Raw genomic sequence first — 18,289 nt, forward strand, 5'->3', positions numbered from 1 at the left:
CTCCTCCTCCCCTCTCTCAGCGCAAGATCAGCTCCACAAGAATGTTTCATTTCAAACTCCCCTCTCCCCGGCTTTTCATCGCCCGCCCTTTTCTCACCGACGTTTTTCTCACTGATTAAAAAAGAATATTTAACGACAGGAACCTTTTCCCCCGTCAAACGCTCCGTTCCCCCATCTCTCCCCTCTTTTTAATTTCATCCCTCCCTCCTTTCACGCCAAAGAAGGCCAGAGGAAAAAGACACAGAGAGGAAAAATTTCAAGCAGTAATTTTTCCTACAACTGTGTCTGCGCTCCTATTGTCTGCACTGTCGAGGGCTGCGGAGGAGAAAACTGAAGAAAGAAAGAGGGATCACGGGGGAGAGAAAGAGCCCCCGGTGAATGATGGAACCCGCGTGATGGAGAGAGCGAGAGAAAGAGAGAGCCGGCCCCCCTACACTCCCACGTTCAGAAACGCACTTAATTTATTTGAACTTTTAATCTAATTATTAAGTATTTGGGGGAGGGGGGGGGGGGGGGGTCCGGGGTCGCACGTTTTAATAGCGCGCCATCCATCCGCATGGGTGAGATTCCCGCGATATGGGAACGGGGGCGGGCGACAAAAGCGCTTGTCTGAAAAAATTTGTCAAGTTCCTTCACGTGTCATTCCAAACGGCTTTTGTGGCGGCTGAAAAGGCGTCCAGAGGTGGCGCTTTTCTGCTCAAAGCCGTTTGACCGGCCAACTGCAAGTATGCTGAATGGTGTTGAATGCTGCATGGATGGAGGAGTGACTATCAGCAGATCTTTTTCCCTCTCGTTTCCTCTCCTTGTCTAGTCTTCAAAAGGTTTATATTGCCTCCCCAACACACACACACACACACACACGCACAAACGCACACACTCCTTTTCAACCACGTCTCTGTTTGTTCCCTCTCCTCCACCTTTGGCCCGTGTGGCTCATTTCAGGCCATGAATAAGCAAGGGCCATGACAGTGATTGATATGGACTAGGTTCAAGTGGCTTTAGAAGAGGAAGTGTGCAGAGTGAGCGTGGGTGTTTTTGTTTTTTATACGTCGTGTGTGTGAGTGTGTGTGGGTGTCAGAGAGAGGGTGATGGAGAGATGGGTGTATCTACTAGTGTCTCTAACACAAGCGCGTGCACACACACACACACTGAAAAAAACAGCTCAGTAGAAAGCTAGCAAGGGTGCGGCTAACGCAAAGCCGCGTGTGTAATTCAATTAGAAAAGGGCCGGCCCACAATTTCACAGCCTTCAAACGAGCCGAGCCTTTGAATTTATTAGCACTTGTCACCGCGTCCCGTTGGAAACGTCGTTCGCTTTTAGCTGACCGCCATTGATTTGGCTGACAGAGATAATAAGCGGCTGTCAGCCGATCTGATCAGCTGTAGCTGGCGTTTGACAAAGTAGTCGGGCATCGGCACAGACTAAATTTAAAAAAGAAAATTTTAATGTTTATTCAGTTTTTAGTTATCAGAGGGGCAAACAGACAGTGTTGATTGGGATAACAGACTAAATGAATTTTAAATTGGGGTCTGTAGTTGTAGAGTAGAGTAATATTTATTCATCCCCACTGGGGCTGAATTCATTTTGCAGCATATCAAAATTGACATTTAAAAACATACAAAAACATAAAACAGTCAAAAAGTCCTAAAACATAATACGGTTAAAAGGACACAAATAACCATGGAGGATATGTCTTAAAACATATTTAGAGGGCATAGGCTACTATTGGTACAATTTCAGAAGTGCCGGATCTATGTTTTGTCCCAAGTGCTAGCATCTGTGTGATATTGTTTCACTCCTGTCAGTCTGATTGTTAGCATGCTAACCCACAGATAACTGAAAAAGAGAAAAAGCCAGCACTCCAATTGTCTTTCTTGTTGATTTATTCACCTCATACACCTGGGCAGCAGCAACGAACGTTTCAGTCAAAGACCTTCCTCAGCGTTGACAACGCTGAGGAAGGTCTTTGACTGAAACGTTCGTTGCTGCTGCCCAGGTGTATGAGGTGAATAAATCAACAAGAAAGACAATTGGAGTGCTGGCTTTTTCTCTTTTTCAATTCTCGTGCTTGCCCTGCACCCAGTGAGTTTTTAAATATTTTCGAGTGTGCTTGCAACCTAACTTTCTAACCCACAGATAACCCCTTGACCCATGGAGCAGGTATTTCTGCCATTAGAAGATTATCATTTTTCATGGTGCGTTTGTGTGCTGGTGGGCAAAGTCTGACATCTGGCACTTCCAAAGTCGCTGCTTAAGCGACATTGCTCATGCTATTTTGTCAGAAGATCAAACCCGGACGACCATCGGTAAACAAACATGAACCATAACAGAGGCTGCAGCTTGGCAGGTTTGAGAATTGTTTAGCTGTTGGCAGACGATTGCGCTCTCGTGTAATTTGCCTTCTAGGTTACGCTACGTTCACACAGACACAGAGAACCTACGCCTTGCCTTGCCTCAACCCACGCCTACGCCTGCAGACCTTGAGCTGGGCGTGAACCGATCACACCGCACGCCTTTGCACGCTGAACCTGGAGCCGAGTCACAAGCGCCTCTCCTCTCTCCCGACTGTATTTTTTCACGTGTGGTCCCGAATTATCATGGGTAAAATAAATCTGATATATTTAATGTTCTATTGATGCTGGATATGTATAACCAGGTCTGACTATAGTCGGACTTTTTAGAGAGGTAATCTTGCAAGAATATGTGCTGGCACAACAACATTGTCCATCTTGCTTCTTCGGTCGCTATTCTCTCTCCTGAATATTTGTTTGCAGACGGGGAGAAAGCCCCACGTGATAGCCACCCGTCAATCTCTCTCTCTCTGCTCAACACTGTTGTAGTGTAGTAACAAGTAATTCAGTTGACTTTGCCATTTCCCACGGATATTGTCGCGTTTTTCTTTCATGGCTTGACAGAAGAAGCCTCCTTGCCTAGTCGGCTTGAAAATAGAACTCACACCTAAACGATAAAATCGGCAAGGCACAGGCAAGGCGTGGGTACACGCAGGGTTCACGCTCAGGCGGCCGGTGTACACAGCCTCGTTGACTAAAACGGACGCCTATTTAAAAGCGTGGGTAAAGGCAAGGCATAGGCAAGGCTTGGGTCCCCGGTGTGAACTAAGCCTTAGAATCGTCGCAGTCTGATCGACTGACTGTGCCTCTCCTCCCCTTTAGGAGTGCCTGTCAAGGTGGCCCATCTGAAGGAAGGCACCTCCAAGGACACACCACTGGAGATCTTCTCATACCTCAATGAGATAGGGTAAGCTAAGTTTTGTCTGGTTCGTCCTGATACCTGTTGATCAGCTAACGCCGGTATTGTTGCGTTTATTGGACATACCGCTTTGCACTCAGTAAACGATGTCCCGATATCGGGCCCCGTACGGAAACTGTTCTGAATCAGTAGAGTGTGAATCTTTGGTGTAAACGGGGCTACAAGCCCCGTTTAGACCAAAAATTCATGACGAGACTAGTTGCAACTTGCAACTACTTGCAACCAACCTGTTCAGCGTGGACCGGAATTTGGGGGGAATAACGTGTTCCTCCTGCCGGTGAAACTCCTCGCTGTAAGGTGAAAAGAAGCAGCTGGCGACTGCGCTGCACATGTATCAGAGGAGGCATGTCACAGTCTACACCAGGGATACTCAACTTGCTTTGCCCGGGGGGCCACTTTCGTGAAATGATAGAAGGCCAGGGGCCAGTTAATAAACAAACAATATACAATTTTCTGTGGTGGATTGTAGGTTTTTGGGGTGTCAGCCGGAGTTTAGTCTGACAATGTTGTGCACACCGGATAGTTAGTTAGGTTAAGTACATACATATTTGACAATTTAGCAGCTAAATCATAGATTATTGAAAGATATTCCATATTCCAGACTGAAATGCTATAACAGAAGTGGAGTATTGGCCAGAATGACATGAACATTTGGACACTTATTCAGCGGGTATCTTGCATGTTGCGTTCAGGTGCACTGTAAAAAAAAGAAAAAGACGGGCCGCAAGTTGAGTATCACTGGTCTACACCCTCCTCAGATCGGCAGAGGGGGTGAAGCAGTGACCAGGACGGCTTAGACAGGAGGAAAATTGGCCATGACCAACTGATAGAAGGGGGGGGGGTGATCTAGTTAAAGAAATGTCCTTTCTTTGTGAAATGAAATAGTTTTTCAGCTTTCCTATCGAAGATCATGCAAAAGAGAAGAGGAGATAAGAAAGGCTGAACTTACCACAGATACTGATGCTGACTTTAGCAGTGGTGCTAAAAGGTCATGAGGGGACATGCGGTGACGTGTGTTGTTGTGCCGTAACACCTCAGAGGCCTCTGATACAGACTACACTAGTTAACAGTGAAACTGTTGTATGAATGTGTGCCTCTCTCCTCTCCTCGTAGTGGAAAGCACGGAGTGGGCCGCATTGACATTGTGGAGAACCGTTTCATCGGCATGAAGTCCAGAGGTAAGGAACCGACTTGTTGAGAAACCCGAGTGTGACAAACATAGTATTTATTTTAGTCCCGTTCACTCTAAACGATGCAGACAGACTTACCGTACTCAAACCCCAAACAAGCATGTATAAATGCAGTGAGATCGACATATTTGTGCTTCCCCTGAAATAACTCCCAATATTTTAATTTCACATCCATTCAAAAAAGCCTTCCTTTCAGCATCGCAGGTTTTTCAGGCAATTGCAGTTATTTGGGATGAGTGCTTTAAGTGTACCCAGCGCTCTCCCCCCCCCCGCTTGCATAAAAGTGGGCTGGAAGGCAAAAGATTGTTCATGCACAAAAACACAACATGATGTGTTTTTCTGCCTCCTGCTCAAAGGTGGTGTTTTTCCTGTGCTTCACCTGGCAGCTTAGGCATAAAAGTTACTTCCATCCACTTATGCAAGCGCCGCACACGCATACAGAACACACAGAGTAATTCACGTACGCGCACATGCACTCAGACACTCCTCAGGATGGTCCTCTCCTGTTAGTGTTGGTCACACACACTTCTTTCTCCCCCCCACCATGACACCTCCTTATAGTGCTATGACTGACTGGCAAATTGAGTGGCCCAACAGGCTGTGGCTGTGGCACGACTTGGCAGGTAGAAATTGGAAAATGGGAAGACCACTTTCCTCTCCCGTCGGCTGAACAAAAGATCAGAGCTTTTTCTCTCTGCCGGAGCCGGAGGAAGAGGAGGAGCACACGGTGTCCAAGCGGTTGACTAACTACCATTGAGTGTGTTTTGTGTTTGTCTCCTTTGGAGTGGCAGTTAGTGTCAGCACAATAGATGATGGGAGGGCCTGATTGGGGACATGTCATATTTTGTTTGCGTCGGTGGTGGGCCATATTTATGTGTGTTGGGTCAGGGAGGCGGCGTTGGGTGGAAATGGTTTCTGGAGAATGTTGTTGTCAACGTGCTAGAAAACATTGAGCAGCCCCCCGAGTGACGTTTCCCACCTGTCACAGCTCCGTCAGCCCTCTGACCTGACCACCACTGATGGCGTTGGCTAAGGTGTACTTAGCAAAGGCCATAGGAAATTGCTGTATCCTTTTATGAAGAATAGCCTCGTCGTCGGTCCCTCGCAGCAAACTCCAGGACTTCATAGATTTGAACTTCAACTTAAATCACTATCAATTTCCACTTATGTTGACAATCAGTCAGAATCAGAATCACTTTTATTGTCACAGTATGCAAGTTACATACAGTACGAGGAATTTGTGTTAGTGTCTGTATGCGGCGTAGCGGTCACATCAATATACAGAGATAAGAAGTAGGAAGATAACTAAAGACAATCGCAAAGTTGCAATCAAATCGAGTAAATATATACAATATGTACATGAGTGGTGAAGTGTTCTGTGGATGATAAATATGAATTTACGTTGGATTTACATGAGATTTACAGACTGAGTTAAATAGACGTTAAATAGGCAGTGGATTTACATGAATTTACAGTCGGAGTTAAATAAGAGTTTACATTGAATGTACATGAAATTTACAGGCTAAGTTAAATAGGCATTAAATGTGCAGGGAATTTACATGAATTTACAGTCCCAGTTAAACCGAAGAATTACAAACTGAATGTCTTATGCTCGATCACATTTATGCTGATTTTACCTTCCTCCTTCAGATGTTTATTTGGGTTTATTTAGTTGATTTACCTGCGTTTTACCTGCATGCATTGGAAGTAACAAAACGCCCAGAGGGGCAGAGGGGGATCAGCTCAAGAAGAATTAATTCCTGTGCTTAACCGCTGCAGGCCTCTAGCACAGCTAGCCGATGTGATTTAATACCTCCAAACCACTGGGGGTGTTGCATCTCTAAGCTTAACTAAACCGCCGCTGTTTTAGCTTACTCGGATAGCTTTTTATTGTTCACTTGTCTCTGCTAAGCTAGCTCTCTTTTGGTGCACTTAAGCCGAATTGGGTTGGAGGGCAGTTTTAACTGATTCATCTGATAGAGCCAGCGGAAATGTCCCTCCGTGCCCTCTGTGGCCCTGGATCATCTAAGAGCCACAAGCCTCACTAGCTCAGGTTGCCACCTTTTGAGGCTTTAGACGATTAGCAGAAAATGCTAAGCTCTGTTTTGGCCAGCCAGCACAGGTCAAGTAAGTGCTTCTCCTTTTTCAGATCAGGACCCTTGCAGGATTATTTGGGGGTCTCACTGATTTGAGCTCAGTTCCTACCAGAGTGGAGGAGGTTGAATAGCATTCGTCTGTTAAATCGCTGGAGGGGGTGGGAGGGGAGGGGAGAACAGCACTTTGAGAAATTTGGCCATCAAAAGTGCAATCGATGTTCAATTTGGTAGCATGGCATGAATCAAAAAGGTTGACTGTCATTTCAGTGACATTTTTAGATGTGAGGAAGCGTCTGCTGACTGAAGGTGGGTGAACTGCATCCACATCTTGGGGGGGAAGAAAGAAAAATGTCACCCACCTCTCACAAAAATGGATGCCATTGACAAAGCTCCCATTTCTGTTCTTTAATCTGTCTTCCAGCATGCCCCCCCTCCTCCTCCTGCCTTTGTTCCAGCTGACAGTTGAATGACAGCTTCATTTCTCATGTCATCTACCTCATCTTGTCCCCGCTCCCCTCCCCTCCAGGTCCAGAGGGGGTAAATTGCAGGGTAGGCAGAGCCCTGGTCCAGGCTGCAGGCTGGCAGGGGCCTCCTACCCTGTCATTTACCCAGGATAGGCTCATCCATGTGTGGGGAGGGTGAGCACAGTGAAGGCCTGTCTGACAGGCCGTGTGGAGGTGGAGGATGGCTGCTGGCTAATAGATCTGTCTGGTTGTGGTGGTTAGTTTGAATGGATTGCCACTGATGATGACAGTGCTACTGGTTGGTGGTGGTCAATTTGAGGGTTTTATGGAAGACTAGTTTGAAAGGTTTTTGTTGGTGACGATTTATGCTACTGCCATATTTTTGCCAAATATTCTACAAGGACTTGAAGGACTCAATTTTTCCGTCAATGGATTTCCGAGAGGCGGTAGACTTATGAGATCTGTTGTAGCTCTGCTAGAATAAAATGTATTTGAGATGGTGGAAAACATACAGGCTAGTGAAGGTGCCTGCATCGCCTGACCGATTTATTAATCAGTTTCTATGCAAAATATCAAACCTATCCTGTTTAATTGACAGGTTATTCAGGCAGGTGGAGGAGCAGTATCTTCACCTCCATCAAACCTAACGATAGCTTACATCCTTAACTTTCTACAAAATATTAACATAAATGTATTATATTGTGCAAGACGATTTTCATGCATTAATGCATTAATAGACACCAAAATAAATCTTGTTCATAAAGAACCCCCCCCCCCCTATATTGAAGTCACCATCACTTTTGGAGGTTTCAGTTACCAGATTTAGTTTTCTATGTGGTCGGTTTTATGGAATCTTAACAACTTTGTTTCACTTGAACATATGACAATGTCATGTGCATGAAATGTGTCTAAAGCGCACTGTTTCCTGTGTGTTTCTGTTTGTGTATGTTCGTTCATTTGTTTGTTGCTCAGGGATCTACGAGACTCCAGGAGGCACCATCCTGTTCCAGGCCCATCTCGACATCGAGGCCTTCACCATGGACAAAGAGCTACGCAGGATCAAACAGGGCCTGGGTATCAAGTTCTCTGAACTCCTCTACAATGGTAAGGCTCAAATAAAACACCTGGATGAAATCTAAATGAGTGACTCCACTTATTCAAATGCATATCAAAAGACAATCCTTGAGAACGTAAACATGAGTGACATTGGAATTGACATTTCCTATACGTCTCCTATATGTATTTCTCTGCCCTTATCATTGATTATGCAAATAAACTAAACCTAAAACTCACCTTCAGATTGGTCCAATGAGCAATTCAGACCAAATAGTCGCATTAGACCCTCTGATCCATGTTTGGATCAGAGGGTGTCTTGAGATACATCTCATTTACATATCATGTGTAACAGAGCAGATAAAATAGATGCAACACACAATAAACAAATTCAGTTTAGAGTTAAGTGCATGTAGAAAATATTTTCTCCAACAAAATATTAAGCAAGATTTAGATATAGCAAGCAAAACAGTTTTGTGTTTATATGTGCATAATTTATTTGTTTATTTGGCTCCCCATTAGCCACTACCAAGGTAGTGACTACTCTTCCTGGGGTCCACACGTAAACATTACATCATATGCAAAACAATACAAAAATCTTATTCAATATTAAAATCCAAGTCTAGAGAAGAAAAGAAAAAAACTGCAACAATAAAACTATGAAACAACAATGACAAAAAGTACCCACGCTAAATCTAAAAGTCAATCAAACCGTTGATACAGCTCAGTAGTGATGATAATACCACGAACAACAAAAACGTAAAAATTGACAAGAAAATTCCACATGAATGAATGAATGAGCATACAGTCAGATATTATGTAGCAAGACATGTTCTATTTGGAGAGAGGCTGGTGTTCTGTACCATTAGATATTTCTTTAAACTCTTTATAAAAAACAAACACACATTTTACTAGTAAATATGTAATGACTGATGGCAAAGCATTCCATATTTTCATTCTGTACATATGTTGCCTTGCATTAGTTTTTGAGAGAGGGAGTGAAAAACCACCTCTCGATAATGTCCGGTCCCCTGCACATTATCAATTCAGTTTGTTTTCCTTCAAATATACAGTATGGGCTGCAAAGCTACCGAGGAGCTTAAGAGAAGCATTATTTTTAGTAGATCGTTTCTCTTTGTGTTTCAGGTTATTGCTTATTATTATGCTGACTTACATTACATGCTGGAATAGTACATTTGCATACAAAGCTCATATCAATTGCGACGGCCGTGATCGTGCTCACGGTCTAACTTAAGACACAAAAATCATCATCGCCATGTAGATGTACAAAGAAGTGAGCAGTGACCATGCTATATGCGTCATCGTGGTGTGTGTGTGTGTGTACTTGTGCGTGCGCCTGTGCCCGTGCGCGCGTGCGTGCATGTGTGTGTAATGTACAGTGTTGGGGGTAACTCATCACAAAAATGATATATGTAATATATTACTTTTAGCAGTAACTCAGTAATATAACTTATTACTAATAGGATTTCAGTATTATTATACCAGTTACTTTGTCAAATAACACAAGTTACACATTGAGTTACTTTTTTAAATCAAAGCACATATCTAAATAAAGATACAATCATTTCCCAATCAAATTGTGTTTTTTGCAAATAGCCACTATAGATTACAATAACAAAGGAAAAGGATAACATTTAGAATTTTGGATGGTTTACACTGACTTCAAGACGGTTTAAATTAATTTTCGGGATGGTTCCGGGGCGGTGATGTTATTCTGCTAAGTGCTGTTGTTTTGGCAAAAGTAGTGTAATAAATAATGAGCTACTCTACACAGACAGTAATGTTGTAAAGCAACTTATTACTTTCAAGTGAAAGTAATTACCGGTAGTAATATGTAGTATATTACATTTTGAAAGTAACTTGCCCAACACTGGTAATGTATGTGTGTGAGCCTCCCCCTGGCTCAGGTGTCTTAATCCCGCCTGCTGTCTCCAGTCCCGCTGCACCTTCATCCACATAATAGGATCAGTGCCATTAGAGACTGATTACTAGGCCACTTCAATTATACCCTCCAGAGAAAGAAAGAGTTGGAGAGAGAGAGAGAGAGAGACAGAGACAGAAGAGAAAGCAAACACACACACACACACACACAAACACATACACACTCAGGGGCGCTGGCTTCACGAGGGGGGTGGTGATTAAAACTCATCGTGGATTTAAATCATTAAAAGCTCTTCAGATAGCTGCCAACAAACCTGTGTAATACAGACAGCTAGCAGCGTGGTGTATGTTAGAAGCCCATCTCTCCTGCACTGGTCTCGCATTAGTGCCATAGAATGTCCGGTGGAGTAACTAGAGGATAACGCAGTCACAGTGCACATTTTAAAAGTGCACGTTTTAAAAGTGCACATTTTAAAAGTGCACATCTTAAAATTGCACATTAAATTAGCAACCGCTACACCCACAATGTGGATACACAAAGCTACAATGTACAGAGACGCGCTTATGCCAATTGAGAGGCAAATGAAAGAAGGGACTGTGTCTTTGAACATGGCCAGACGATGAGGTGGAGGTCAGCCATTGATGAGGAGCGGACCCCTGCTGAGTGGGGCGTGCCTGACCCCCTAACACACACACACACACACACACACACACACACACACACCCTAGCCCATCTGTCTCAAAAGACGTGACAGGCCAGGTCGCCCGAACGGGACAAGAGAAAGGGGTGTCTGAGCTTCACCTGGAGCAGAAAGGAGAGCAGGGCGATGAGAGAGTTTTGGGTGCTGGTAGGGGGAGGAGCGTGGGCGTCACACCTACCATTTAGAACCCCGCCCCTAATGGAGGATTTAGGGGAGGGGGAGTGTGTATTTTGCTCCACTTGTCCCATCCTATATGGTTCGCCATTGTACAATGAACACATTTTAAGCTATTTGTATAGCAGTTTAAAAAATGTTACAAAGCCTTTACATTCAGAATATAAATTTAAAAAATCTGTACTATTTTTTCCAGTAGTGATGTAGGTTGTATTTGCGTTTGTTATGTTTTGTGCACATAAAGTAAAACCTAAAAACTGTCTCTTTGTATCAAGTTAATATCTTCCCCACTTCCTCGCTCGCCGCAGGTTTCTGGTACAGTCCGGAGTGTGATTTTGTGCGGCACTGCATAGCCCACTCCCAGGAGCATGTGGAGGGCAAGGTGCAGCTGTCGGTCTTCAAGGGCCAGGTCTACATCCTGGGACGCGAGTCTCCCAAGTCCCTTTACAACGAGGAGCTGGTCAGGTAAGCAGACCAAGGTGGAGGGAATAAAACGTGTGTGTGTGTGTACGTGCTAATGTGTGTGCGCAAAAGCGCGGGTGTACTTGAGAGTGAGAAACTAGCATGTACACATACAGCAATCGTCAATTGGCACCTTGGCCATGGCAGGTCCATGACAGGTCCTTGGCAGGTCCCTGACAGGTAGCCTGGTAAACCATCCGGTCAGGTGAACTCACATTCTGTGTAATTCTGCAAGACCGCCTGGCCTCTGCCCCGATGTGGGCTCCTTCAGCTGCCATAACGCGGACGGTCCAATCAGGGACCTCCCTCGTAGTTGACATCGTAACCGGCCAATCAGGAATGCCGCTGGTTCATCGAGTTTAAACAGTCAAAAGGGCAGTTATTGCAGAAACAGACTCTATAACAACAATTGAACAAGAACAGGAGTATGCAACAGCAGGGTTTCTCGGCGGAAAATATGTTTTCGCCGTTCTTCAGAGTGGATTTGGATTTGACTGGATCCAATGCTGATTGGCTGAGTGACTGGCTACTTCCACCCACTGAAATGACGCTGAAAACGATTGGATCCCCCCTGTTGTAGGGAGGGAGCCTGGCCAAACAGAGCATTCCCCCCCCCCCGCAAGTCCAGAGTGGAGATCTACGCTGCCAGACTCTCTCCCGGAAAGGGAGGGAAGTCTGCCAAGCGAGACTACTGCCTCTGTATTGGTGTGACAGAGGTTGTGCTTGTTTTTTCTCGACAGCTGTGCGAGCGTTTGACTGCCCCTGGGCGCAGTCCAGCTATCCCTCATGTTCGCCAGTCGCTCTGTTGCTCTCTCTCTCTCTCTCCTCTTCTGACCTCCACGCCGACATACTAAAACCCAGCCTGCCTCACAAAGACATCAGAGAAGTGTCAAGCTCGGTTCCTGGAGGGCAACCTCCAGGAACCCCCCCCCCCACACACACACACACACACACACGCACGCACACACACACACACTCTCCATCATGGCCTCTTAGCTGTGGAACAGTGGGTTTGTTCAGGAGGCTTGACCCCTGGTGCCCCCTGGGCAAGCTCAGCACTGACCAAACTAAAGCCCCATATGTCTCCCCATCTCCCCTTCCATCTCCCATTCAGTCACACACTCACACTCACTCACTCACTCTCACACACACACACACACACACACACACACACTCACTCTCTCACACACACACACACACACACACTCACACACACACACACACACACTCCGCTTGTACCCTCGAGTCAGAGAGCTAATGGCGTCTTCAGCCAGAGGAGAGAGGTGATTTCTCTGTGCTTTAAAAGCGACAGGGCGTCATGCTAGTTAGCAGGTCAGAACGAGGGAGACGAGGGAACACAGTTATTCAGCCATTCAGCTCTCTAGTCGAGTTTGTCAAGCAATAAAGACAGAAAATACATCATCTGGCTGACTGTATATTCTGTACACAGTACTTAGAAGTCCAAGTCAAGTCTCGAGTCTTTGAGCTAGAATCCAAATCAAGTCTCGAGTCTTTGGTCATGAGGTCAAGTCTCACGTCTCTTATGGATGAGTGTTCTATCTTCTGATAGACGATTAAGTTACCCGGCCATTTTTACATAACTTTCACATTACCAAGTGACTGAACTATCCAGGTGCATTTTCAGGTGCCTGATCAAATTTGATGTGGTGGCTCCAGCATCCTTTATTTTGATACCACAGACGTTGCATTTAACGATTCTTTTGTTTGGGCCTTAAGTTGTGTGAAGTCATTATAGCCAAAGGTAACACATGGCACATCATCTGCAGGTGTGCTGCCATGGTGTGCTGCTGCAGCTGACAGTCATCTGTGTCCACACGCACCAGATGCAAGGTTACGCATGATCATCAGGGAGGGAATGACATTCAGCTCATCAGACATTTCCTTAATGTTAATGCACCAAAAAATAAAATAAAAAATAAAATAAAGATTGTCCCAATATCTCGAGTCCAAGTCAGGTCTCAAGTCTTTTGAGGAGGAGTCTCAAGTCAAAGTCTCAAGTCACTGTCACCATCTCTGGTTGCTACATCATAAAGTCCTCGGGCCCACAGACAGATGGGTCCAGTGTTCCCCCATAAAGAAGTCCAGCATCAACCCCCAAACAAACCATCACTAATCTGTCGCATTCGCATTCACAATATTCTGAAATCCCAAGTACTATCGGCTCCATTTTATTTTTGATTGTAGGATATAGTTACCGTATTACCAATTTGATGTTTTGATCATCACATTTTCACAAGCTCTCCATCCAAATGATATTACTTGTGCATTTATTTATATTATTTGAACGTTAACAATGATATTTTTAAATTGTTGATTATATTCTAGCAAGCCAAAGCCATTTCTGGCGAGATTTGTGTCACTCAAACACGATTCCGTTATACGCAGTACATGCGTAGATGTACACATTGTACCTGACGACCTAGAAGCAGCGGTCTCAAAGAATATATATACACATTCATACTCGCACCTGAGAAGAGCTGCCACAGTCACAGACACACACACACACACACACACACTCCCCGATGTGGGAGTGAAAGTGAACCCCTCTGCAGGCGTCCCGTGGCCTCTCCCTGGGCTCCAGTAAACGGTGTCATTAACACAGTGGCGCGTCACCGCACCCACCTGAGACAGAAATGTCACCCAACTCGCTATCCGCCACTTCTGCTCTCAATTACACGGCATGGCTTCTCCTACGCAAATACACTCCTACACGACACGTGCACACACACACACCAAACATCACATGCTTGCACACACACACACACACACACACACACACACACACACACACACACACACAGACTCACGCGCAGACTCACACACACACACACACACACACAGACTCACACACACGCAGACTCACACACACACACACACACACACACACGCAGACTCACACACACACACATGCAGACTCACACACACGCAGACTCACACGCAGACTCACACACACGCACACTCACACGCAGACTCACACACACGACACACACACACACACACACACACAGACTCACACGCAGACTCACAAACACACACACACGCAGACTCACACACACACACACACACACACACACACACACACGCAGACTCACACACACACACACACACACACAGACTCACACGCAGACACACACACACACACACACACACACAGACGCAGACTCACACACACAAACACACACACGCAGACTCACACGGCGACATTCTTTGAAGCCCACTCACTCATAATAATGGCGTTGAGGTGGCAGGTAGGGGAGCCTCGTATTGAGAGTTGATGATTTAGTTCTTTTCATAGTGTTTATTCTATCATTTGTCGGCAATTTCCTGCGTTTGCTAAGTGCTTTTGAGGGACGAGTGCAGACCTTTTGCATTCGGGTGCCGGCGGTGTAGAGAGGGAGGAGGGAGGGAGTGTATGGAGCACTGCAGGTAGAAACTGCTGTAATTACACAGACCCCTCAAACACATTGGGGGAACAGGGGAGTGGAGATGACTGCTCCACAAGCAGCCTGTTGTACACAATGGAGAGAGAGCGCGCACCAGCGCGAGATATAGATCGACTACTTTTGAGAAGGGGTTGAAAGGAGAAGACCGAAACACACCAGGTTACAAAGTCATCCTTCTTCGTCCACTTAGCTTGGAGTTGATACGATTGGGTTGTTTTGAAATGGGTTATTTGTGGTGTTGTGTGTCTGTTGTGTGTGTGTGCGCAGGTGTGTTTTGATTCTCTGTTTATTGATTCTCTCTTATTCAGGGACAAACGGTGCTGCTAAGAAGAGCGTTCAGAGAGAAATTGATTGAAACATTATTTCCAAAGAGCGGAATATAATAAACGATACGATTATCCCTGTAGTTGATGAGGATCCGTGTCTCTTGTATTTACTGTACTGATACCAAACGCCTCAATAATTGTATTACGGGGAAACACTGCAATAGTTTTGCTTTTGTTCCTGTTTGTTCTCATCGAAGCAGAAACGTGAGCGATGAGCTTTCTGTTGATCCTCATATCTCTTTCTGTTGATCCTCATACCTCTTTCTGTTGATCCTCATACCTCTTTGTTGCCTCCTTTTCTCGCTGCAGCATGGATGTACAAGGAGACTATGATCCATGCGATGCATCTGGATTCATCAAGATCAACGCCGTCAGGTCAGTGGAGCTCAGACCTTTACTGTGTGCTTGACCATTACAATTACAATTAGTGCCTACAACTCTGCCGTGGTGCGCTGCTGCAGCTGACAGTCATCTGTGTCTGCGTGCACCAGATGCCCCTCCCCTCCCTACCGTGAGAGGAGTCTGGCGGGACGGAAACAGGCAACTGGGATAAGCCGTCCCCTGTTCTACAGCCGCTCTCCCATCGGAGCGACCGTTTCAGTCGCTGCCGGATGTCCGCAAGCTCTGTCATTGGCTCCGACCATGTCAATCAGAGCGGCTTCCGCTCCCTCCTCCCTGTGTGTCGCTGTAAATAGTGCCCTGCCGCCTCAGTGAAAACAACAACGCTAACTAGCTAGCAGGCTAACGGCAGAAACCTACACGCTAACTCGTTGCTACACGCTGAAAACGGCAAGTTGGATTGTTGGAAACTATTTTCCAAGGGCACTGCCGCCAAGCGCCGCCCATCGCAATTCCACAATGGAGACCTGCGCCGGGAGGGGAGGCTGGCCAGCGAGACTAGGCTTTGTCTGAAGATATTGTTTTAACAGCTTATTAGTTGAGATTCAACAAACCGATTCAGTTTGCTTCTCGTTCAACACACCTGCACCTACTGTAGTGTAATATGTAGGTTGGTGTGTTCACAAATTGTCACATAGACTCTATATAATCTGTTGAACATGTGTTAAACAGTTGAATTGTTGAACGTCAACTAATAAGCTGTAGAAATGTTACAAAATGCTCTCAGTAGGCAAGACGATCCAAATGAAGTTACTTACCTATCTTTGATGTCTTCCCTCCTTTGATTCTTCTCCCCCTCGTGTTTCTCCTCCACAGGCTACGAGAGCATCACCGCCTGCAGGGGTTATCCAGCACCAAGAAGGGAAGTGAGCTGAAGTGAACTTCTCCGCTCCCTCCCGTCTCAAGCAGCAGCTCTAGCCCCCATTATTGAATGTCTACCTCTTGCCTTATCGTCTTCGGTTAGTTTCACGCACCTAAACACACTAGTACCAGACTCCCGCTGTAAGGCCTTAACGTTTCAACTCCTGCCAAGGAGATACCAAGGACAAAAGATATGAAACCTGAAGACAAACAAGATGACGGTTCACCAAAAATCGACTTGATGTACTGATGATCTTTACATATGTTTTGCATGGGCATCGTCGTAGGAGTATGTATCCCCAAGTCTGTTATATTCCACGATTTTTCTGCTTCTCTATGTGCATAAATAGTTCAATACTTAACAATAATGGGTAAATGTTTTAGTTAATAATAATGAATAATAATAATAAAATACTAAATTGTATTTTGCTTTCTCGGCTGTTTTCTTTTACTGTATTTGTTGACAGAATTAATTATAGGGAAAGGACATGAGGCAGAAAGCATAGAGACACTGCGGAGCGCGTCGTCATTCAGAAAGCACGCCCAAAACGGGGGGAAACAAACTCCCCCAAATCCAATCCTGGCGTTCTCCCATGTCGCGTGCATGGTTGCGTGATGCACACAAAGATCATATATACGGAAGATGAACACTCCAACTTACGTCCTTGACTGCTAGATCCACATTCTTCTTCTCGCCAATTCTCAATGGCTTCCTTGTTTTGCTCGGGAGTACAAAAAAAAATTAATTGGAGATTTTTTTACATTTGTCATCTGCGCAGCCCCACCACACAACAGCTTTTAGCTATGTTTAATTCAAGGAAAATGACGCTGGTGTGTGGAAGTCAACGGAGAGCTTTCCCCCGTGATGGCCGTGGCCTATTTCATGCAGCGTCTCTATCGTAACACGCGTTAATCTGTGAATCTGAGTGCGATGGTGATTAATAGTTGACGCGTTTTGGCACCGAGAGCCTGTCTATTTATTAATGCCTGGCTGTTTAACCCTTTGGGCATGGTATCATATTTATAATAATTATGTAGATGAAGCTGGGAGCATTGCAGGACTTTGGCACAGGCTAAAGTCAACCTGGTAGCTCGCTGATAGCCAGCGGAGCAGAAGTGATGAGGCTATTTCTGAGCTCAAATGGCACAAGTCAGGTGGAAGGAAAGCCAATTGGACACATATGTATGTATATTCCCCTGCTCGACATGGGGCCATGAGGGGGAGGGATGGAGAGACATGAGGGGGAGGGATGGAGAGAGGAGGATGGAGGGAGAGACATGAGGGGGAGGAATGGAGAGGAGGATGGAGGGAGAGACATGAGGGGGAGGGATGTAGAGAGGAGGATGGAGGGAGAGACATGAGTGGGAGGAATGGAGAGAGGAGGGAGAGGCATTTTGAGACGAAGACTAAATGTGCTGTGTGCATTATTACACTTTTTTTTAAGAGTTTATTGGCAAAAAGAACGTAATATAAAGAAATATAGCACCTCATGCTTAAATGCTTTACATTACATTAAATAATATAGAGGAAAAGAAAATCCATGTTTTATAAATATTTTAATTTTAACATTTAATATCAGAACTACCGCTAACTAAACTGACACTAACTGTGTCGGCTTTAAAAGAGGCCTGACCATCACAACCACTTTTGGGAGATTTTTCAAAGGCAACCAACGGGGGCAACAAACTGCAGAGAAACCACACAGACAACAGGGACAGTAGTTGCAAGACATTTAACAGCATCAGGATGGTTACTGAGCACAAAACTAAAGCCCAAAAACAATCGTTTAATTGAACCAACATCTCTGTGAAACCATCTCAAGCTCCACACAGCTGGTATTTATTGCAGGGCTGCAAACGGCTCATGAGCACAGATGCATCACCCGGTGTATGCAGAGGCGGTCCTTGAACCAGGCCGAACAGGCA

At 45.3% G+C, this 18,289-nt stretch overlaps 1 protein-coding gene across 2 annotated transcripts in view; it reads left to right on the plus strand.

The window, feature by feature from the left end:
• Positions 1–16,769, plus strand: part of ass1 (argininosuccinate synthase 1) — a 35,622-nt gene extending 18,853 nt beyond the window's left edge. For both annotated transcript variants that reach the window (XM_083657604.1, XM_083657605.1), the window contains exons 10-15: positions 3,175–3,259; positions 4,385–4,449; positions 7,994–8,125; positions 11,160–11,316; positions 15,413–15,478; positions 16,319–16,769. In XM_083657604.1, coding sequence (XP_083513730.1) covers positions 3,175–3,259; positions 4,385–4,449; positions 7,994–8,125; positions 11,160–11,316; positions 15,413–15,478; positions 16,319–16,382 — 569 coding nt within the window. In that variant the 3' untranslated portion in view covers positions 16,383–16,769. The remainder of the gene's footprint in view (positions 1–3,174; positions 3,260–4,384; positions 4,450–7,993; positions 8,126–11,159; positions 11,317–15,412; positions 15,479–16,318) is intronic.
• The last annotated feature ends 1,520 nt before the right edge of the window (positions 16,770–18,289 follow it).

Source organism: Poromitra crassiceps, assembly GCF_964638095.1.
Source record: "Poromitra crassiceps genome assembly, chromosome: 21".
NCBI lineage: Eukaryota > Metazoa > Chordata > Actinopteri > Beryciformes > Melamphaidae > Poromitra > Poromitra crassiceps.